Here is a 23,953-nt window from a genome sequence, read left to right on the forward strand (position 1 = left end):
ATGCCTTGAGATTGTGATACAGTGAGGGGAAAAAAGTATTTGATCCCCTGCTGATTTTGTACGTTTGCCCAGTGACAAAGAAATGATCTGTCTATAACTTTAAATGGTAGGTTTATTTGAACAGTAAGAGACAGAATAACGACAAAGAAATCCAGAAAAACGCATGTCAAAAATGTTTTAAATTGATTTGCATTTTAATGAGGGAAACAAGTATTTGACCCCCTCTCAATCAGAAAGATTTCTGGCTCCCAGGTGTATTTTATACAGGTAACAAGCTGAGATTAGGAGCACACTCTTAAAGGGATTGAAACATAAGAACACTCAACTGAAATGTGGTTGGCATTTGAATCACGGGTTACACATTTAGTCATTTGGCAGGCACACTTATCCAGAGCATTAATATTAAGGTAGCTAGGTAAGACAACCACATATCATTAATCTTAAGGTAGCTAGGTAAGACAACCACATATCATTAATATTAAGGTAGCTAGGTAAGACAACCACATATCATTAATCTTAAGGTAGCTAGGTAAGACAAGCACATATCATTAATCTTAAGGTAGCTAGGTAAGACAACCACATATCATTAATCTTACGGTAGCTAGGTAAGACAAGCACATATCATTAATCTTACGGTAGCTAGGTAAGACAAGCACATATCATTAATCTTACGGTAGCTAGGTAAAACAAGCACATATCATTAATCTTACGGTAGCTAGGTAAGACAACCACATATCATTAATCTTAAGGTAGCTAGGTAAGACAACCACATATCATTAATATTAAGGTAGCTAGGTAAGACAACCACATATCATTAATCTTAAGGTAGCTAGGTAAGACAAGCACATATCATTAATCTTAAGGTAGCTAGGTAAGACAACCACATATCATTAATCTTACGGTAGCTAGGTAAGACAAGCACATATCATTAATCTTACGGTAGCTAGGTAAGACAAGCACATATCATTAATCTTACGGTAGCTAGGTAAGACAAGCACATATCATTAATCTTAAAGTAGCTAGGTAAGACAAGCACATATCATTAATCTTAAGGTAGCTAGGTAAGACAAGCACATATCATTAATCTTAAGGTAGCTAGGTAAGACAAGCACATATCACAGTCATTTTAAGCAAACCTTTCCTTGATGGAGCAGCGTTCAGCAAAGTCAGGACTAGGAAGAAAAGACAAGTGCACAAGAAGGGCAAGTACATGGTAAGCTGTTTATAATGTTTTAAGCCTGACATGAACATTCAATGGTTATTCAGACATTAATGATGGTATAGCATTTCTCTCCTAAAGACACATCTGAAGTATACAGTACATTCAACACACAGTATGGTTGCTATAGATTGTAGTGGTATTATATGCGAGCCCTCATTCATGGACGTCACTATTCAGCCATGATAGCAAAATTATGGAAGTGTGTTCTTTTTCAAACTATAAAATGCAAACAGTACGCCCCCATGTTAACCGTCACGCAAGATAAGGAACAAAAAGTTAAAGCACTTGCTCAACATTTCTGGTGAAATTGCACTTCTTGCTTGGCCATCTAGTTTACCACTCTCTTTTCTGGGTCCTAAGCCACGTGAAGCTGTTGGGTGACCATGTGAACCTGCTGGATGCCCGATGTGGTCCGTGTCTTAACCTCACGAGCCATCTGGCACCAGGCACAAGCGTAGCAGCAACACACCAACCCGACGTCCACGCAGGTCGAACCCTGAGAGGGGGAAGAAAGAAGGAGAGATGGATAGAAAATGAAAGCAGAGGACAAGGACACGTCAAGAGGACAGAGTTAAAAGGAGGATACGTCAAGAGGACAGAGTTAAAAGGAGGATACGGATAGAGGACAGAGTTAAAAGGAGGATACGGATAGAGGACAGAGTTAAAAGGAGGATACATCAAGAGGACAGAGTTAAAAGGAGGATACGGATAAAGGACAGAGTTTAAAGGAGGATACAGATAGAGGACAGAGTTTAAAGGAGGATACGGATAGAGGACAGAGTTAAAAGGAGGATACAGATAGAGGACAGAGTTTAAAGGAGGATACGGATAAAGGACAGAGTTAAAAGGAGGATACGGATAGAGGACAGAGTTAAAAGGAGGATACGGATAGAGGACAGAGTTAAAAGGAAGATACGGATAGAGGACAGAGTTTAAAGGAAGATACGGATAGAGGTGGAGAGAAGAATAGAAAGGTTCAGAGGAAGAAGAAGAGAAATACGGTTGTAGTTAATTCCATATTTAGCGTTATACTTAAAGGGGAATCAACACTAAGAACAACAACATTTCCAAGCACACCAATGATATTTCTTAACACCTCAAACGTCTGATAGTTTCCAACACCATTTCCCCTCAGAAGGGTAAATGAGAGGTGATGTGGGTACCACCCCCACCTGCCCCTGCACCCTCTGTCCACACTCACCTCCCCTCCCCGCTTCCCCGCCTCCGTCTACCCTCTTTTCCCAACCCATCCCACCCACTTTCCCCACCCACCCACCCTGCCATCTCCCAGGGCTTGGGCTGTACCTGGATGCCATAGCGTTCTCTCATGGAGGAGCGCATGCAGCAGGAGACAGCCATAAAGGCACATGGGTCCAGCAGGGGCATACAGGCACACCAGCCGTAGTGGGAGGCCGTCTGACACTGAAAACAGGGGAAGCACCAAGTGGCACAGCAACCTGGAGGTGGGGGGGGGCACAATTCAAGGTCATCATGTAATATGTAATATTATGTAATAAGTACGTAATACTTGATGATTCATATGCAGTAGATTACAATGTGACATAACAAACTTTTTTTCAGAGTGAAAATAGAGGTAAAACAATACAAAAATGTATGTAAATAAACTCATTTTCAACACATACAGTTGGAGTCGGAAGTTTACATACACTTAGGTTGAAGTCAATAAAACTTGTTTTCATCCACTCCAGAAATTTCTTGTTAACAAACTATAGTTTTGGCAAGTCGGTTAGGACATCTACTTTGTGCATGACACAAGTAATTTTTCCAACAATTGTTTACAGACAGATTATTTCACTTATAACTCGCTGTATCACAATTCCAGTGGGACAGAAGTTTACATACACTAAGTTGACTGTGCCTTTGAACAGCTTGGAAAATTCCAGAAAATGATGTCATGGCTTTAGAAGCTTCTGATTGGCTAATTGACATCATTTGAGTCAATTGGAGGTGTACCTGTGGATGTATTTCAAGGTCCACCTTCAAAAGAAATCAGCCAAGACCTCAGAATTTTTTTTTTTGACCTCCACAAGTCTGGTTCATCCATGGGAGCAATTTCCAAACGCCTGAAGGTACCACGTTTATCTGTACAAACAATAGTACACAAGTATAAACACCATGGGACAACGCAGCCGTCATACCGATCAGGATGGAGACTCGTTCTGTCCCTTAGAGATTAATGTACTTTGGTGCGAAAAGTGCAAATCAATCTCAGAACAACAGCAAAGGACCTTGTGAAGACGCTGTAGGAAACCGGTACAAAATTATCTATATCCACAGTAAAATGAGTCCTGTATTCGCATAACCTGAAAGGCCGCTCAGCAAGGAAGAAGCCACTGCTCCAAAACCGCCATAAAAAAGCCAGACTACGGTTTTCAACTGAACATGGGGACAAAGATTGAACTTTTTGGAGAAATGTCCTCTGGTCTGATGAAACAAAAATAGAACTGTTTGGCCATAATGACCATTGTTATGTTTGGAGGAAAACGGGAGAGGCTTGCAAGCCGAAGTACTCCATCCCAACCGTGAAGCACGGGGGTGGCAGCATCATGTTGTGGAGGTGCTTTGCTGCAAGAGGGATTGGTGCACTTCACAAAATAGATGGCATCGTGAGGCAGGAAAATTCTGTGGATATATTGAAGCAACATTCTGATCGGCAGACTCAATAGCCTCGGTTTCTCGGATGACTGCCTTGCCTGGTTCACCAATTACTTTGCAGACAGAGTTCAGTGTGTCAAATCGGAGGGCATGCTGTCCGGTCCTCTGGCAGTCTCTATGGGGGTGCCACAGGGTTCAATTCTCAGGCCGACTCTTTTCTCTGTATATATCAATGATGTTGCTCTTGCTGCGGGCGATTCCCTGATCCACCTCTACGCAGACGACACCATTCTATATACTTTCGGCCCGTCATTGGACACTGTGCTATCTAACCTCCAAACGAGCTTCAATGCCATACAGCACTCCTTCCGTGGCCTCCAACTGCTCTTAAACGCGAGTAAAACCAAATGCATGCTTTTCAACCGATCGCTGCCTGCACCCGCATGCCCGACTAGCATCACCACCCTGGATGGTTCCGACCTTGAATATGTGGACATCTATAAGTACCTAGGTGTCTGGCTAGACTGCAAACTCTCCTTCCAGACTCACATCAAACATCTCCAATCGAAAATCAAATCAAGAGTCGGCTTTCTATTCCGCAACTAAGCCTCCTTCACTCACGCCGCCAAGCTTACCCTAGTAAAACTGACTATCCTACCGATCCTCGATTTCGGCGATGTCATCTACAAAATGGCTTCCAACACTCTACTCAGCAAACTGGATGCAGTCTATCATAGTGCCATCTGTTTTGTCACCAAAGCACCTTATACCACCCACCACTGCGACTTGTATGCTCTAGTCGGCTGGCCCTCGCTACATATTCGTCGCCAGACCCACTGGCTCCAGGTCATCTACAAGTCCATGCTAGGTAAAGCTCCGCCTTATCTCAGTTCACTGGTCACGATGGCAACACCCATCCGTAGCACACGCTCCAGCAGGTGTATCTCACTGATCATCCCTAAAGCCAACACCTCATTTGGCCGCCTTTCGTTCCAGTACTCTGCTGCCTGTGACTGGAACGAACTGCAAAAATCGCTGAAGTTGGAGACTTTTATCTCCCTCACCAACTTCAAACATCAGCTATCCGAGCAGCTAACCGATCGCTGCAGCTGTACATAGTCTATTGGTAAATAGCCCACCCATTTTCACCTACCTCATTCCCATACTGTTTTTATACTGTTTTTTTTTATTTTTTTATTTACTTTTCTGCTCTTTTGCACACCAATATCTCTACCTGTACATGACCATCTGATCATTTATCACCCCAGTGTTAATCTGCAAAATTGTATTATTCGCCTACCTCCTCATGCCTTTTGCACACATTGTATATAGACTGCCCATTTTTTTTTCTACTGTGTTATTGACTTGTTAATTGTTTACTCCATGTGTAACTCTGTGTTGTCTGTTCACACTGCTATGCTTTATCTTGGCCAGGTCGCAGTTGCAAAAGAGAACTTGTTCTCAACTAGCCTACCTGGTTAAATAAAGGTGAAAATAATTTTTTTTTAATTAATAAAAAAACATCTCAAGACATCAGTCAGGAAGTTAAAGCTTGGTCACAAATGGGTCTTCCAAATGGACAATGACCCCAAGCATACAGTGGGGCAAAAAAGTATTTAGTCAATACTTATTTTCCACCATAATTTGCAAATACATTTATTAAAAATCCTACAATGTGATTTTCTGGATTTTTTTTCTCATTTTGTCTGTCATAGTTGAAGTGTACCTATGATGAAAATTACAGGCCTCTCTCATCTTTTTAAGTGTGAGAACTTGCACAATTGGTGGCTGACTAAATACTTTTTTTGCCCCACTGTACTTCCAAAGTTGTGGCAAAATGGCAACAAAGTCAAGTTATTGGAGTAGCCATCACAAAGCCCTGACCTCAACCCTATAGAAATATTGAGGGCAGATCTGAAAAAGTGTGTGCGAGCAACGAGGCCTACAAACCTGACTCAGTTACAACAGCTCTGTCAGGAGGAATGAGCCAAAATTCACACAACTTATTGTGGGAAGCTTGTGGAAGGCTACCCGAAACGTTTGACCAAAATTAAGCAATTTAAAAGCAATGCTACCAAATACTAATTGAGTATATGTAAACTTCTGACCCACTGGGAATGTGATGAAAGACATAAAAGCTGAAATAAATCATTCTCTCTACTATTATTCTGACATTTCACATTCTTAAAATAACGTGGATATCCTTTTTAACCTAAAACAGGGAATTGTTACTAGGATTAAATGTCAGGAATTGTGAAAAACTGAGTTTAAATGTATTTGGCTAAGGTGTATGTAAACTTCTGACTTCAACTGTATATATTACCTCATCATAATTTCTTCTCTCGTTTCTCCCACTTCCTCCCACTCAGCCTCTCCCTCTTTCCCTCAGTCCCACCACTAAGTGCTGGGTATGGTTGAGACAGAGTGAGTCAGATCTCAACTCTCCCTCTCTTCTTCGCTCTCCAGCTCTCTAGAGAGCTCTCAACAACTACAGATCAATAACGGAAAACCATCAACCATCAACCGACCAGTGGTGGAAAAAGTACCACATTTTCATACTTGTAAAGTAAAGATTCCTTAATAGAAAATGACTCAAGTAAAAGTGAGTCACCCAGTAAAATAAACTACTTCAGTAAAAGTCTAAAAGTATTTGGTTTTAAATATACTTAATTATCAAAAGTAAACTCAGCAAAAAAAGAAACATCACTTTTTCAGGACCCTGTCTTTCAAAGATAATTCGTAAAAATACAAATAACTTCACAGATCTTCATTGTAAAGGGTTTAAACACTGTTTCTCATGCTTGTTCAATGAACCATACGCAATTAATGAACATGCACCTGTGGAACGGTCGTTAACAGCTTACAAATGGTAGGCAATTAAGGTCACAGTTATGAAAATTTAGGACACTAAAGAGGCCTTTGTAATGACTCTGAAAAACACCAGAAGAAAGATGCCCAGGGTCCCTGCTCATCTGCGTGAATGTGCCTTAGGCATGCTGCAAGGAGGCATGAGGACTGCAGATGTGGCCATGGCAATACATTGCAATGTCTGTATTGTGAGACGCCTAAGACAGCGCTACAGGGAGACAGGATGGACAGCTGATCATCCTCATAGTGGCAGACCACATATAACAACACCTGCACAGGATCTGTAAATCCGAACATCACACCTGCGGGACAGGTACAGGATGGCAATGACAACTGCCTGAGTTACACCAGGAATGCACAATCCCTCCATCAGTGCTCAGACTGTCCGCAATAGGCTGAGAGAGGCTGGACTGAGGGCTTGTAGGCCTGTTGTAAGGCAGGTCCTCACCAGACATCACTGGCAACAATGTCACCTATGGGCACAAACCCACCATCGCTGGACCAGACAGGACTGGCAAAAAGTGCTCTTCACTGACGAGTCGCAGTTTTGTCTCACCAGGGGTGGTGGTCGGATTCAAGTTTATCGTTGAAGGAATGAGCGTTACACCGAGGACTGTACTCTGGAGCGGGATAGATTTGGAGGAGGATCTTCATGGTCATGGTCTGGAGAGGTGTGTCACAGCATCATCAGACTAAGCTTGCTGTCATTGTAGGCAATCTCAATGCTGTGCGTTACAGGGAAGACATCCTCCTCCCTCATGTGGTACCCTTCCTGCAGGCTCATCCTGACATGACCCTCCAGCATGACAATGCCACCAGACATACTGCTCATTCTGTGCATGATTTCCTGTCATGTCAGTGTTCTGCCGTGGCCAGCGAAGAGCTCGAATCTCAATCCCATTGAGCACATCTGGGACCTGTTGGAGTGGAGGGTGAGGGCTAGGGCCATTCCCCCCAGAAATGTCCGGGAACATGCAGGTGCCTTGGTGGAAGAGTGGGGTAACATCTCACAGCAAGAACTGGCAAGTCTGGTGCAGTGCATGAGGAGGAGATGCACTGCAGTACTTAATGCAGCTGGTGGCCACACCAGATACTGACTTACTTTTGATTTTGACCCCCCCTTTGTTCAGGGACACATTATTCAATTTTTGTTAGTCACATGTCTGTGGAACTTGTTCAGTTTATGTCTCAGTTGATGAATCTTGTTATGTTCATACCAATATTTACACATGTTAAGTTTGCTGAAAATAAACGCAGTTGACAGTGACAGGACGTTTCTTCTTTTGCTGAGTTTAGATGTAATTGCTCAAATATACTTAAGTATCAAATGTAAAAGAAAAAGTAGAAATTATTTCAAATTCCTTATATTAAGCAAACCTGACGGCACCATTTTCTTATTTTATATTTCTTTCAGGATAGCCAAGGGCACACTCCACACTCAGACATAATTTACAAACTAAGCACGTGTGTTAGGTTAGTCCACCAGATCAGAGGCAGTAGGGATGACCAGGGATGTTCTCTTGATAAGTGTGTGAAATTGGGCAATTTTCCTGTCCTCCTATGCATTCAAAACGTACTTTTTGGTGTCAAGGAAATTGTATGGAGTAAAGATTTTTACTTTAGTACTTTACACTGTTGCAACCGACTAATGAATATACAATAATTGTAAGGCAGGGATGGCATCAAATGATTTCAGTTCTCTCCTGTTCACTGTCGCTGTTCATCAGGGCCGCAATAGGTGATACCAATATATGCGCCCCAAGCAAAACTAGAATAGACCCAGTAAGCAAAATTATGTTGAAAAGACGTCAAAAATACATACAGTTGAAGTCGGAAGATTACATTAGCTTAGGTTGGAGTCATCAACCACTCCACACATTTCTTGTTAACAAACTATAGTTTTTGGCAAGTCGGTAAGACAATCTACTTTGTGCATGACACAAGTCATTTTTCCAATAATTGATTACAGACAGATTATTTCACTTATAATTCACTGTATCACAATTCCAGTGGATCAGAAGTTTACATACACTAAATTGACTGTAACTTTAAACAGCTTGGAAAATTCCAGAAAATTATGTAATGGCTTTATAAGCTTCTGATAGGCTAATTGACATCATTTGAGTCAATTGGAGGTGTACCTGTGGATGGATTTCAAGGCCCACCTTCAAACTCAGTGCCTCATGGGAAAATATTTTTTTTTGCCAAGACTTCAGAAAACAAATTGTTGACCTCCAGAAGTCTGGTTCATCCTTGGGAGCAATTTACAAACGCCTGAAGGTACCACGTTCATCTGTACAACCAATAGTACGCAAGTATAAACAGCCATCATACCGCTCAGGAAGGAGACACGTTCTGTCTCCTAGAGATTAACGTACTCTGGTGTGAAAAGTGCAAATCAATCCCAGAACCACAGCAAAGGACCTTGTGAAGATGCTTGAGGAAACAGGTACAAAACTATCTATATCCACAGTAAAATGAGTCCTATAATCGACATAACCTGAAAGGCCGCTCAGCAAGGAAGAAACCACGGCTCCAAAACCGCCATAAAAAAGCCAGACTACGGTTTGTAACTGCACTTGGGGACAAAGATTGTACTTTTTGGAGCCGTCTGATGTAACAAAAATAGAAATGTTTGGCCATAATGACCATCGTTATGTTTGGAGGAAAAAGGGGGAGGCTTGCAACCCGAAGAACACCATCACAACCGTGAAGCACGGGGGTGGCAGCATCATGTTGTGGGGGTGCTTTGCTGCAGGAGTGACTTGAGCATTTCACAAAATAGATGGCTTCATGAGGAGGGGAAATTATGTGGATATATTGAAGCAACATCTCAAGACATCAGTCAGGAAGTTAAAGCTTGGTTGCAAATGGGTCTTCCAAATGGACAATGACCCCAAGCTTACTTCCAATGTTGTGGCAAAATAGCATAAGGACAACAAAGTCAAGGTATAGGAGTGGCCATCACAAAGCCCCAGAGGTGTGGACTCGAGTCACATGACTTGGACTCGAGTCAGACTCAAGTCACAAATATGATGACTTGCAACTCAACTTGACTTTAACACCAATGACTCGTGACTTGACTTGGACTTGAGCCGTATGATTTGACCTGACTTGATACCCTCCCCAAGCCCAAATATTAAAAATAATGCTATTTAAAAAAGTGTGCAGCTCTTCATTTAACTGATTACAGTTTGAATCGGACATCAGCCAATCAAATTGTGCCAGCTGAGAAAAAGTTGTGTGTGGCAGTGCAGAGGAATGTTGGCGGGTGAATTTAGAGATGGAGCCCTTGGAAAGATGATACCCAAAATTATTATTTTTGGTTATAAGACGACTCTGTATCAACAAAAAAACAGGTTGCAACTTGCAAAACATGCGGGAAGAAAATTACAGACGGAGGCACAACAATTTCCAACGTTGTTTGACATTTGAAGCTGCACAAAGAACGGTAAGTCATGGCTAATATAGCCGACAGCTATATATTTTATTACTTTACTCGTGTATCATGTAAGCTAGCGTAATGTTAAATCAATGAGCCTCCACACAGTCAGTCAGTGCGGGAACGTGATCATTGCACCCAAGATTGAGCTACAGCTGGCTAGGCAGTTGGAAGCCTAAATCCTGCCTGATGTTCCTAAAACAACGTTGGGCGATTGTGGTTGGGCGATTGTGTACAAGCCTACATCGCTCGATTGCACCCCATAGCGATCCTCGATAGTCGATCACTATTGGGGGGGTTCTTTGTCATGGCTACCCATGTATTTCCATGGAAATATAAAGTTTATTTGGAAAATAATAAATATATGGATATTTTTAAAGGCATTCATGATTTGCGTAAATGTAATATACTAACTATTACTCTTGTTTAAAAAATGAAATGGTATTACATTTGGTGAAGAGCCCATTATGACTTGTTTAGGACTCGAAACTCAAAGTTAAAGACTTGAGACTTGACTTGATACTTGACGGTCTTGACTTGGAACTTGAGTGCTAAGACTTGAGACTTACTTGTGACTTGTAAAACAATGACTTGGTCCCACCCCTGCAAAGCCCTGACCTCAATCCTCTAGAAAATTTGTGAGCAGAACTGAAAAAGCGTGTACGAGCAAGGAGGCCTACAAATCTGACTCAGTTACAACAGCTCTGTCAGGAGGAATGGGCCAAAATTCACCCAACTTATTGTGGGAAGCTTGTGGAAGGCTACCCGAAACGTTTGAACCAAGTTAAACAATTTAAAAGCAATGCTACCAAATACTAATTGAGTGTATGTAAACTTCTGACCACTGGGAATGTGATGAAAAAAATTAAAGCTGAAATAAATCATTCTCTCTACTATTATTCTGACATTTCACATTCTTAAAGTAAAGTGGTGATCCTAACTGACCTAAGACAGGGCATTTTTATTAGGATTAAATGTCAGGAATTGTGAAAAACTGAGTTTAAAAGTTGGCTAAGGTGTATGTAAACTTCTGACTTTAACTGTATTTTCCAGACCTTGAAGTTAGGTCCAATTCAGGATCTGAATGAAAGGTGAAATGGTATTTTCCGTATGGTTAAAATAAAAACTTTCCATGACATTGAAAATATGTATTTTCTGGATGTTGAGAAATCAGGCTAATTATTGGGTTCTGTATGAAAGTTGAAAATAAGTAATTTATAGACATCTATGTTTAGGCCAAATCAAGGCTGGTCCAGACCGGACAAAATCTGAACAAAACATAGACGTCTATGATTGGTTCAGATTTGGTCCAGACCGGACCAAAAACCAATGTCCATGGATGTGGAAATCAAGGCCGGTCCAGAACTGCATAAGAAAAAGACGTCCACAAGGCGTTGGTTGATGTCAGTCCGTGCTTACTGAGATGTAGCCTGAAATTGAATTGTATGAATTCCCATCTATGTGGTAAGTCTACCGTTTGTAAGACCCCAAAAACGACATCCAGACAGGACAAAAAAAACATGTCCCTAAGACATCAGCTTGTGGTCACGTAGGCCCACAGTTTGTAAAACCTGCCATTGCGTTGGCTTTATTAGTCCTGATTCCAGTGACTAATCAATTTGGTCATTTAAGCTGTGAATATCAGCTACACAACTTTAGCAGGAGCCTATTTGCAATGCAGAAGATTTTTATGTTTTGCTATGATCAGCTTGTCAAAAATGGTACAAACTTGAAACCACTTATCATGACAATGGCGTGAAACTCCTGGACAACAGTTGTGATTGTCCATTCCACTTTTACCTGTCCTGTTTTTAGGATATGTTTGTTAACATGACAGCCCTCGTCAATCTGCTGCCGTATCGCATTTAATGAGCGGGCGGGCGGTGATGTTCATGTAAAATGTCTACATGAAACAAACTCTGTCCCTCCCTGTAACACTGAACATTCATTGACATTCCTGGAGCGCAGCCCCCCTTGGTCTCCATGGTTCCTGATGACGTCACCCACTTAGCTCTGGCTTTGTGTTTGTAATTCTCCAATCGGGTTCTCCTTGACCCTCCAACCACCCCCATTTCCCTTCCAGTAAATGTTAGATTCGCACAGGAAAACACAGCTCAGACCCCTCCACTGGTAGGCCTGCAGTTTTCTTTTTTCAATTGAACTGTATAATGAATATGTATGCCTACTCTGAATTAATCAAAGAAAAAATAATAATAGAAATATACATTACAAAATAAAACATACACCTAGATCTGGGTGTGGAGATGAGCATATTATGGAAGTGACTCGATATGACTTACATGTGCCCATGTCAGAGCAGCAGTCAAACAGTCCTGTGCTCCATTGCCCTGAGCTCTGGGTGGTGGTTACAGTGGTGATTTGCTGCTGGACAGCCATGGCTACACCACAACACACCCAAGGAGGTAGGGAGTGAGGAAAGGAGAGCGAGAGAGAGAGCACGCGCGAGAGAGAGAGAGAGAGAGAGAGAGAGGGAAGTAAGACGGGAGGGAGGGAGAAAGGAAGGAAGGAAGGAAGGGAGGGGAGGAAGAGAAGAGCTTACATTTAGTGGGGAGAGAGATGTACTGGGCTGATAAGGGCTTTTAAATGCATGAAAGGATGTAGTTAGATATTATACATTTGCATGTTAAATGGTAAACTACTATCTTGAACAATAATCATTTCTAAGTTAAATAATGTTTATAGTAATGTATTTATTTAAAATACATGTTGTAACATTTCCAAAAATGTTTTGTTGTTGCTGCAAACAGCATGTGCCTGTATCATGTGGTCGCAATTGTAAATGAGAACTTGTTCTCAACTTGCCTACCTGGTTAAATAAAGGTGAAATAAATAAAATAAAAGTATCAAATAATGTCGAACATTCATATTGAATAATACATTCATACGAAAAATAAAAACGATTGAAAAACAAAACGTGCTACTCATTTATATCGCTTATCTTGTCGAATCTTGAAAGTTTTGTAAATAAAATGCAACCAACCAAGAACACGTATTTTCTAAATAACTATTAAAGTTTATATCCATCTCTAATCCAATAGTTCCGGTTTCTAGTGGGAAAAAATATAAACTCATCTCATTCGATTTAAACAAAAAGACGTTAAATAAGTCATGCAATGTGAAAGAACGTACTCTTTAATACATGAATATACATTTACGGAATTTGTAGTCTTACCTTTCTTAGTATTCAACTGCAGCCTGAGTAGAGAAAGGGTGGACACTGGTTGCAGCAGAGTGAACAACTGTGTGGAGCAGGCTATTCCAAAGAACCGATGAGCACATCTATAAGGTCAATGCGGAAAGCTGTAAAATCGGTTCCTATTATAAAAGTTGGCATAGGTTACACTTTTGTCTCTGCCTAAATCCACCATATTGTAGCAAAAAACCTTTAGGAGTACTTTAATTATTGTGGGTCCAGTGACATTTTGATGTATATCAGGACGATATTATTTTGATATAATACATACTCATATTATAATTGTTAGGGTCCTCCTCTTTATTGTCAGGACAAAAATATTTTCACGATTTCAGTAATATTTTCAAAATCAATAAATCAAAGCAAGTTGTTGGGTTCATTTGACCTGATAAAGTAAAATCATGTTGAAAACTGATGGTAAAAGTACAATTTATAGTCATAAAACATACATTAAAAATGATAGTGTTGCTGCTTCCTGTTTTTATTTTTTTATTGTTGGTTGAGTGTCAAAATACCGCTTTCAGGTATCCAAATTCATAATCAATATCCTGCAATAAGTCATGATATTTTGAAGACCAATACATAAAAGTTACTCGCTACACACACGTCACACTTGTGTTCAGATTACTTGTATTTTTCTAAATTAGTACCTTATAATATACACACGCACCAATATTTACCAAATGGTCACTCAAGACTGGAATTGATTAATCAATAGCGTGCTCAAATTAATCAATCACATCAAAATGGTATATCAATCAATGGAACTGGGGCCGTTTGCGCTCTTCTAACAGACAAATCTCAATTATATACTACATATATGTCGATAGATGACAACTTGTCGTAGCCATTTATCAATGTAGAGTGCATTCAATTTAAGAATTATGGAGTCTATTGTGTTTTTGGGAACCTTCAATGCTGCAGACATATTTTTTGGTACCCTTCCCCACATATGTGCCTCGACACAATCCTGTCTCGGAGCTCTATGGACAATTCATTCGACCTCATGGCTTGGTTTTTGCTCTGACATGCAGCGTCAACTGTGGGACCTTATGTAGCAGGTTTGTACCTTTCCAAATCATGTCCAATCAATGTAATTTACCACAGGTGGACTCCAATCAAGTTGTAGAAACCTCTCAAGGGTGATCAATGAAAACAGGATGCACCTGAGTCTCATAGAAAATGGTCTGAATACCAAATTCTGTGTTTTTTTCCGTTTTTATCGTTAAGGGGCATAACTTAATAATCAAATCCATGAAGTCCCACTACCGGCGCATATGACATAAACACTGCAAGCACCAAAGATATTGATATGTTTCAAGCCTTCGATTTTGTGAGATTGTGAAGACTATAAACTTCAATACTAACGTCACCAATTTGAGGTAAAAAAAAAAAAAAACGTGTACTTCCTGTGCGGCAACTTCGGTTTTAGAAGTGGGGGGGGCTTCATAGTATTTTTTTATGCGTTAAACACTCCAAACAGCCTACCCAACCGCTCAGAGGCGTCCGTGATCCTAAAGCACACATCTTCCTCCGTTTGTATCACGGAAGCATTTCCTCAGTATAAGACACCTAAACTCTGCTTGGAGTTTGCCAAAGGGCACCTAAAGGACTCTCAGACCATGAGAAACAAGATTCTCTGGTCTGATGACACCAAGATTGAATTATTTCGCCTGAATGCCAAGCGTCAGATCTGAAGGAAACCATCCCTATGGTGAAGCATGGTGGTGGCAGCATCATGCGTGTGGGGATGTTTTTCAGCGGCAGGGACTGTAAACACTAATCACAATAGAGGGAAAGATGAACAGAGAAAAGCACAGAGAGATCCTTGATGAAAACCTGTTCCAGAGCGCTCAGGACTTCCAACAGGACAACAGCCAAGATAATGCAGGGGTGGCTTTGGGACAAGTCTCTGAATGTCCTTGAGTGGCCCAGCCAGAGCCCTGACTTGAATTCGATTGAACATCTCTGGAGAGACCATAAACAGCTGTGCCGCTGACGCTCTCCATCCATCCTGACAGAGCTTGACGGGATCTGCAGGGGAAAATGGGAGAAACTTCCCAAATACAGGTGTACCAAGCTAGTAGTGCCATAGCCAAGAAGACTTAAGGCTGTAATCGCTGCCAAAGGTGCTTCAACAATGTACTGAGTAAAGGGTCTGAATACTTACGTAAATGTGATTTACATTTACATTTAAGTCATTTAGCAGACGCTCTTATCCAGAGCGACTTACAAATTGGTGCATTCACCTTATGACATCCAGTGGAACAGCCACTTTACAATAGTGCATCTAAATTTTTTAAGGGGGGGGGGGGTGAGAAGGATTACTTTATCCTATCCTAGGTATTCCTATTCCTAAGGTGGTGATTGACTCCGCTGTCCTGGCGTCGTGAGGGAGTTTGTTCCACCATTGGGGGGCCAGAGCAGCGAACAGTTTTGACTGGGCTGAGCGGGAACTGTACTTCCTCAGTGGTAGGGAGGCGAGCAGGCCAGAGGTGGATGAACGCAGTGCCCTTGTTTGGGTGTAGGGCCTGATCAGAGCCTGGAGGTACTGAGGTGCCGTTCCCCTCACAGCTCCGTAGGCAAGCACCATGGTCTTGTAGCGGATGCGAGCTTCAACTGGAAGCCAGTGGAGAGAGCGGAGGAGCGGGGTGACGTGAGAGAACTTGGGAAGGTTGAACACCAGACGGGCTGCGGCGTTCTGGATGAGTTGTAGGGGTTTAATGGCACAGGCAGGAGCCCAGCCAACAGCGAGTTGCAGTAATCCAGACGGGAGATGACAAGTGCCTGGATTAGGACCTGCGCCGCTTCCTGTGTGAGGCAGGGTCGTACTCTGCGGATGTTGTAGAGCATGAACCTACAGGAACGGGCCACCGCCTTGATGTTAGTTGAGAACGACAGGGTGTTGTCCAGGATCACGCCAAGGTTCTTAGCGCTCTGGGAGGAGGACACAGTGGAGTTGTCAACCGTGATGGCGAGATCATGGAACGGGCAGTCCTTCCCGGGAGGAAGAGCAGCTCCGTCTTGCCGAGGTTCAGCTTGAGGTGGTGATCCGTCATCCACACTGATATGTCTGCCAGACATGCAGAGATGCGATTCGCCACCTGGTCATCAGAAGGGGAAAGGAGAAGATTAATTGTGTGTCGTCTGCATAGCAATGATAGGAGAGACCATGTGAGGTTATGACAGAGCCAAGTGACTTGGTGTATAGCGAGAATAGGAGAGGGCCTAGAACAGAGCCCTGGGGACACCAGTGGTGAGAGCACGTGGTGAGGAGACGGATTCTCGCCACGCCACCTGGTAGGAGCGACCTGTCAGGTAGGACGCAATCCAAGCGTGGGCGCGCCGGAGATGCCCAACTCGGAGAGGGTGGAGAGGAGGATCTGATGGTTCACAGTATCGAAGGCAGCCGATAGGTCTAGAAGGATGAGAGCAGAGGAGAGAGAGTTAGCTTTAGCAGTGCGGAGCGCCTCCGTGATACAGAGAAGAGCAGTCTCAGTTGAATGACTAGTCTTGAAACCTGACTGATTTGGATCAAGAAGGTCATTCTGAGAGAGATAGCGGGAGAGCTGGCCAAGGACGGCACGTTCAAGAGTTTTGGAGAGAAAAGAAAGAAGGGATACTGGTCTGTAGTTGTTGACATCGGAGGGATCGAGTGTAGGTTTTTTCAGAAGGGGTGCAACTCTCGCTCTCTTGAAGACGGAAGGGACATAGCCAGCGGTCAGGGATGAGTTGATGAGCGAGGTGAGGTAAGGGAGAAGGTCTCCGGAAATGGTCTGGAGAAGAGAGGAGGGATAGGGTCAAGCGGGCAGGTTGTTGGGCGGCCGGCCGTCACAAGACGCGAGATTTCATCTGGAGAGAGAGGGGAGAAAGAGGTCAGAGCACAGGGTAGGGAGTGTGAGCAGAACCAGCGGTGTCGTTTGACTTAGCAAACGAGGATCGGATGTCGTCGACCTTCTTTTCAAAATGGTTGACAAAGTCATCTGCAGAGAGGGAGGAGGGTGGGGAGGGGGAGGAGGATTCAGGAGGGAGGAGAAGGTGGCAAAGAGCTTCCTAGGGTTAGAGGCAGATGCTTGGAATTTAGAGTGGTAGAAAGTGGCTTTAGCAGCAGAGACAGAAGAGGAAAATGTAGAGAGGAGGGAGTGAAAGGATGCCAGGTCCGCAGGGAGGCGAGTTTTCCTCCATTTCCGCTCGGCTGCCCGGAGCCCTGTTCTGTGAGCTCGCAATGAGTCGTCGAGCCACGGAGCGGGAGGGAGGACCGAGCCGGCCTGGAGGATAGGGGACATAGAGAGTCAAAGGATGCAGAAAGGGAGGAGAGGAGGGTTGAGGAGGCAGAATCAGGAGATAGGTTGGAGAAGGTTTGAGCAGAGGGAAGAGATGATAGGATGGAAGAGGAGAGAGTAGCGGGGAGAGAGAGCGAAGGTTGGGACGGCGCGATACCATCCGAGTAGGGGCAGTGTGGGAAGTGTTGGATGAGAGCGAGAGGGAAAAGGATACAAGGTAGTGGTCGGAGACTTGGAGGGGAGTTTTAATGAGGTTAGTGGAAGAACAGCATCTAGTAAAGATGAGGTCGAGCGTATTGCCTGCCTTGTGAGTAGGGGGGGGGAAGGTGAGAGGGAGAGGTCAAAAGAGGAGAGGAGTGGAAAGAAGGAGGCAGAGAGGAATGAGTCAAAGGTAGACGTGGGGAGGTTAAAGTCGCCCAGAACTGTGAGAGGTGAGCCGTCCTCAGGAAAGGAGCTTATCAAGGCATCAAGCTCATTGATGAACTCTCCGAGGGAACCTGGAGGGCGATAAATGATAAGGATGTTAAGCTTGAAAGGGCTGGTAACTGTGACAGCATGGAATTCAAAGGAGGCGATAGACAGATGGGTAAGGGGAGAAAGAGAGAATGACCACTTGGGAGAGATGAGGATCCCGGTGCCACCACCCCGCTGACCAGAAGCTCTCGGGGTGTGCGAGAACACGTGGGCGGACGAAGAGAGAGCAGTAGGAGTAGCAGTGTTATCTGTGGTGATCCATGTTTCCGTCAGTGCCAAGAAGTCGAGGGACTGGAGGGAGGCATAGGCTGAGATGAACTCTGCCTTGTTGGCCGCAGATCGGCAGTTCCAGAGGCTACCGGAGACCTGGAACTCCACGTGGGTCGTGCGCGCTGGGACCACCAGATTAGGGTGGCCGCGGCCACGCGGTGTGGAGCGTTTGTATGGTCTGTGCAGAGAGGAGAGAACAGGGATAGACAGACACATAGTTGACAGGCTACAGTTGAGGCTACGCTAATGCAAAGGAGATTGGAATGACAAGTGGACTACACGTCTCGAATGTTCAGAAAGTTGAGCTTACGTAGCAAGAATCTTATTGACTAAAATGATTAAAATGATACAGTACTGCTGAAGTAGGCTAGCTGGCAGTGGCTGCGTTGTTGACTTTGTAGGCTAGCTGGCAGTGGCTGCGTTGTTGATTCGGGGGCTAGCTGGCTAGCTAGCAGTGTTGATTACGTTACGTTGCGTTAAAAGAACGACAATAGCTGGCTAGCTAACCTAGAAAATCGCTCTAGACTACACAATTATCTTTGATACAGAGACGGCTATGTAGCTAGCTATGTAGGTAGCTACGATCAACAAATCAAACCGTTGTACTGTAATGAAATGAAATATTGATATTTCATTTTTTGATTTTCAATAAATTAGCAACAATTTCTAATGAATACTGTTTTGCTTTGTCATTATGGGATATCAATTTTAGAATACAGCTATAAGGTAACAAAATGTGTATTAAGTCAAGGGGTCTGAATACTTTCCCAATGCACTGTATAGTATGTGGTCGTAATTCTGCTAAAACTGCACTAGATGGCAACGTCTCAACTGTTTTAGGATCGTGCTTAAAAGAGCCTTGCACGTCACTTAACGTCACACATGTTCTTCCGCTGTTAGTCCTAATTTGAATTGAATTTAAAAGTGACTATCGAATTTATTGTATTGGAATATTTGTTATGTTTATTGATAAAGTAAATTATGTATGTGGTAACATAAAGGGCCTATGCCCCTCAGAGTAAAAGTCATATCCTGTATCAGAGCAGCACATGTTGGTGGATACATTTTTATTGTTTAGCATGAGTTTTGGTTATTTAGATACCCAAAAGCATAGTTTCCAGTTGAAGATGGGAAAAATACTATATTGAAATGTGGGCATTAGGCACTGTGCACACTCGCTTTGTGATTGACAAACAGCCAGACAGAGAAAGAGGAGGGTGGTGGTGGTGGGGGTGGGGGTGAGTAAGAGAGATAATTCTCTCACTCAGACTAGACCATTGCATTGAATGTCTTGGAAGTACTCAGATTGATGAGATGATCACTCAATTTTTACACGTGTTGGAAACTATGAGAAGAAAGAGGCCACGATGAAAAAATCCAATACCCCAAATCCAGTATCAGAAGAGGGATAATGTCAATACCAAACGGGACTGGAGAAACGGGCGCAAAGGACTACACCTATGTACGGGTTTGTGCGTCGACCGTCTCCTTCATAATATTGGCGTTCTTCAACATCGTCATTAACTGGACTATAGTGCGCGAGGAGCGACTTCGGGGCCATGCGCGCTTTGTGTTAGTTTTTCACCTGTTGATGTCAGCTCTGGTGTACTTTGGGATGTGCTCTGTTTTCTACCTCCAGATTTACCTCGGCGCCAGGCTGGTGGCATCCATCTGTGTGGCCATGGTAACTGTCCTAATCACCAGCGCGTCCAATATACTCCTGACTCTCACTGCTATGGCGCTGGACCGTTATTTTGCTGTCTGTCACCCTATGAAGTACAGTTCTGTCTGGCATTGGCCCTGGTTAGTTGGACTACTGACGTGGGGGCTCGCGCTGGTTATTCCCCTCACTCTGCTCCCCAAGACGGAGCTGGACGCAACTGGTCCAAATGGGGAATGTGGACGGGAACAGCTGAAGAAAGGTGAACTGAAAAAAATCTTGCTGATATCTGTGTGTACGATATTGATTCTGTACAGTTATGTAAGGATACTGTTTGAGGGGAGAAGGTTGGGGGTGATAAATCGACGCAATAGTGTCGGATGCAAGACCATCGCCCTGCACTTTACTCAACTCGCCGTGTACATCCTCCCCAACTTTGTGCTAATAGTTATCCAGAAACAAGAACACCTTCAGTCGGGGACCAAAGAACTGTCAGCGGTGGTGAGCTTTGCCTTCTTTAGTTTGGCGCAGTGCATAGCACCAATCGTCTACGGTTTGCGTAAAGAGGAACTCTTGGAGCAGGTGCATCGCCGGTTCCCTTGTTGTTCCCGCCACCTGAAAAGCGTTCTCGAGTGGACCGTGCGTGCCACGACGCCTCGTCTGCATCCACAGCCACGGTATGTGTTACAATATTTGTGGTTAAGATAAATGCCTAAATGTGTTACTCACTTTATGCACACTCATTTGTCGAGCCCAGTGGCTTGGAGAATGATGAATGGATGAATACTGAAAGACATTAGGCATGACTAAATAATCACTTGTGTAGACCAACCAGAAACAGTACTGATTATTTTAAAAAACGTATTATTTTATACTGTATATTCTCTGACAAAGTTAAGAAAGTTGATAGCTATCATTTGCTGTGTTTCCTGCTTCCCCTTTTTTTACTTCAGTTTTGGAAAATGTGGGATGTGAGACTACAGACAAAGCTATTCTTACCGTAGTTGAAAAAAAAAGAAACAATAATGTCTCTGACAAACATCACATGGCTTCGGAGACATCTTGTTTTACTCAGATGCATGTTTGGCTTATTTTCCACAGAGAAAGAACATTGACATCCCAGACACTCATCTCACTGGAGCCTCCACAGACACCAGTATAAGGGAAGAGGGAGCCCTCACTACTAACTCAACTACCCCTGTAACAGACCCATCAGTATGTCTCCAGTGCTCCATAGGCTGGGCTAAATACGTTTTGTACCAGACTGATACTGCCACCCAAATGCCATGGAGACGCTGGTGGAATGGAGGGTGTAGCAACTAGACATCACAACACATTTGGAAGCATATTGTATATCCATACAGTGTGGATTCACCCTCTTTTGCTGATTCATTCATACAGTACTTGAATATCCAGCATCTGCACAAAGCTGTGAAAGTGCTTCTGTTCTACCCAGGATGTAGTGACTTTATATGAATGGGTATCACTATGAACATAACGGCCCCAGACCTGTATTATGTACAGTGTCAGAGAAGAGTCCAACGAGGTTTTGACTAATTGGACTGAAAATATACCGTACAAAACAGTGGCACAGCCAGATGTATGGGTGGGCCAAAAATATACACTACCGTTCAAAAGTTTGGGGTCACTTAGAAATGTCCTTGCTTTTGAAAGAAAAGCAAAAAAATGTGTCCATTAAAATAACCCGCAAAACACCAGTCTCGACGTCAACAGCTAAGTGGTGACTCCGGGATGCTGGCCTAGGCAGAGTTGCAAAGAAAAAGCCATATCTCAGACTGGCCAATAAGAAGAAAAGATTAAGATCGGCAAAAGAACACAGACACTGAACTCTGCCCAGAAGGCCAGCATCCCGGAGTCGCCTCTTCACTGTTGACGTTGAGACTGGTGTTTTGCGGTTACTGTTTAATGAAGCTGCCAGTTGAGGACTTGTGGATCTGTTTCTCAAACTAGACACTCTAATGTGCTTGTCCTCTTGCTCAGTTGTGCACCGGGGCCTCCCACTCCTCTTTCTATTCTTGTTAGAGACAGTTTGCACTGTTCTGTGAAGGAAGTAGTACACAGTGTTGTGTAGCTAGCTAACACAACATAGTTAGCTAACACAACGTGCCATTGGAACACAGGAGTGATGGTTGCTGATAATGGGCCTCTGTACGCCTATGTAGATATTCCATAACAAATCAGCCATTTCCAGCTACAATAGTCATTTACAACATTAACAATGTCTACACTTTATTTCTGATGAATTTGATGTTATTTTAATGGACAAAAAATTTGCTTTTCTTTCAAATACAAGGACATTTCTAAGGACATTTCTAAGTGAACGGTAGTGTATATATTTTTCCTACAATAGAGGAAAATGTATAGTTTTATAGCTCATTTCATTCTATTCTACACATTTTGCCATGAGGCTTAGAGAAATTTTATAGCTAATTGAAGCAACAACGAAAAAAATAGGTGTGTTGATTGTGATAAAGGCACTGGATTATGAGCTGTCTGGTGTGCTAAATGAACAAATGAAATAAACCGTGACATGGTGTATATATAGCCATAGAAGCACAGTGACATTATGCCTCAATGCAGTCATATTCGTGGCTTTATTGGGGGTGTGGCTTTCAGTTAGTTATTTTTGGCAACCCACCCCGTGAGTGAATGTCATTCCAGTGAATCTGTTTTTATATTTCATCAAATCTGACTAAACCAGTGTTTGCTATGAATTTTATCTTATGGTGTTTGCAAGTTTAGGTAAAAACACAAATAATGTCCCGTTTGGAAACCAGACAAGTAAAGAGCATTTTTGCTCAATCTCGTTGGGTGGGTGTGGCTCCCCTGCGCCTACTCGGCTAGTACAAATCCCCCAGAATTGACTGCATGAGCATTGTGCAATTTAGCCTACTATGCAAAAGTTGATTCCTTTCATGATAATTGAAGCAGCAATGACTTTTTTTTGTGAGATAAAGTCAAGACAATACGTACTACTTGAAATGAAAAGACTCCAATGAATTCAAGCAGAAAGCCAGATTGAACATTATTGCCCACCCCCACCATATGGACCCGTGACAGATTTTCAGTAATACAAGAGTTAATACTGTGAACAGCATGTGATCTGGAACAGTAGCAGCTCTGTGGTTGAGCTCGTGTACAAGGGGAAATTCTCAACGGCAAACCGCAAGAGTTCCTCATTACTGGCGCAGCAGATAGCCTACATGCAAAAACACAACCAAACTATGATTCATTTACATTTTACATTTAAGTCATTTAGCAGACGCTCTTATCCAGAGCGACTTACAAATTGGTGATTCGTAGTGCACATTCACAGAGGATGAAGCAGGGGACAATGTTTGACATCGACACATTATCAGTCTTCACACACCACAACTCATTCCTGTAATTGCCTGGTTAGGTTCGGTAAACGAGGATGTTGATGAGGTGAAACTAAGATTAAGGTTCAGATGAGTGGACTGGAGGGGTTTACCTGCTCAGACCCACATTACACAAGGTTTTAATCCTGGACTATAAAGTGCTTTTAATGAAGACTTGTCTCAACATGTTTTTTTGTTTAGTTTAAGTGTTAGTGTTCTTGGCCTTTCTCTCAAACTAACAGAAGTATACTGTTATGAATACTTGGGGTACCACCAGGTGGCGTAAGGTATAGATGAATCTCACTCTGTTCTGCACTCTGTTCTGGGCAGCCTTCTCCAATTTGTTCCACCCCACGCTGGATCTTTTGTTGTCTTCTTCTAGCTCTCGCCTCCAGGTGTTTCATGGCCGCCCTCTTTTCCGTTTCACATGTGGGGAAACGTATAATAAATAACAGGGTAACATTTATCAAACAAACAACTTTTAAAGGGGCAGTTCAAGTGACTATACTTCAGTTAGACATTGT

General features: G+C 43.0%; 2 protein-coding genes across 2 annotated transcripts; one reads left to right on the forward strand and one right to left on the reverse strand.

The window, feature by feature from the left end:
• Positions 1 to 171: 171 nt before the first annotated feature.
• LOC115133531 (cornifelin homolog A-like) lies at positions 172 to 13,546 on the reverse strand. Its single transcript, XM_029666817.2, has 4 exons — positions 13,342 to 13,546; positions 12,449 to 12,547; positions 2,528 to 2,679; positions 172 to 1,718 (listed from the first exon to the last, which is right to left on the reverse strand). The coding sequence occupies exons 2-4, from the start codon at positions 12,543 to 12,545 to the stop codon at positions 1,578 to 1,580; spliced, it is 390 nt and encodes a 129-aa protein (XP_029522677.1). The 5' UTR covers positions 12,546 to 12,547; positions 13,342 to 13,546; the 3' UTR covers positions 172 to 1,577.
• Positions 13,547 to 19,617: 6,071 nt separating this feature from the next.
• On the forward strand, positions 19,618 to 23,601 carry zgc:194312 (uncharacterized protein LOC794943 homolog). The gene is made up of 2 exons (XM_029667256.2): positions 19,618 to 20,726; positions 21,151 to 23,601. The coding sequence occupies exons 1-2, from the start codon at positions 19,801 to 19,803 to the stop codon at positions 21,209 to 21,211; spliced, it is 987 nt and encodes a 328-aa protein (XP_029523116.1). The 5' UTR covers positions 19,618 to 19,800; the 3' UTR covers positions 21,212 to 23,601.
• The last annotated feature ends 352 nt before the right edge of the window (positions 23,602 to 23,953 follow it).

The sequence above is a fragment of the Oncorhynchus nerka genome, linkage group LG8, assembly GCF_034236695.1.
Source record: "Oncorhynchus nerka isolate Pitt River linkage group LG8, Oner_Uvic_2.0, whole genome shotgun sequence".
NCBI classification, from domain to species: Eukaryota; Metazoa; Chordata; class Actinopteri; order Salmoniformes; family Salmonidae; genus Oncorhynchus; species Oncorhynchus nerka.

Excerpts from the sequence above, each read along its gene's own strand:
- LOC115133531 (XM_029666817.2), bottom strand. The coding sequence starts at position 12,545 with ATGGCTGTCCAGCAGCAAATCACCACTGTAACCACCACCCAGAGCTCA. Across the intron at positions 2,680-12,448 it reads CTGCTCTGACATGGGCACAT|GTTGCTGTGCCACTTGGTGC; the intron begins GTAAGTCATATC and ends CCCCACCTCCAG. Across the intron at positions 1,719-2,527 it reads GAGAACGCTATGGCATCCAG|GGTTCGACCTGCGTGGACGT; the intron begins GTACAGCCCAAG and ends TCCCCCTCTCAG.
- zgc:194312 (XM_029667256.2), top strand. The coding sequence starts at position 19,801 with ATGTCAATACCAAACGGGACTGGAGAAACGGGCGCAAAGGACTACACC. Across the intron at positions 20,727-21,150 it reads CGTCTGCATCCACAGCCACG|AGAAAGAACATTGACATCCC; the intron begins GTATGTGTTACA and ends TATTTTCCACAG.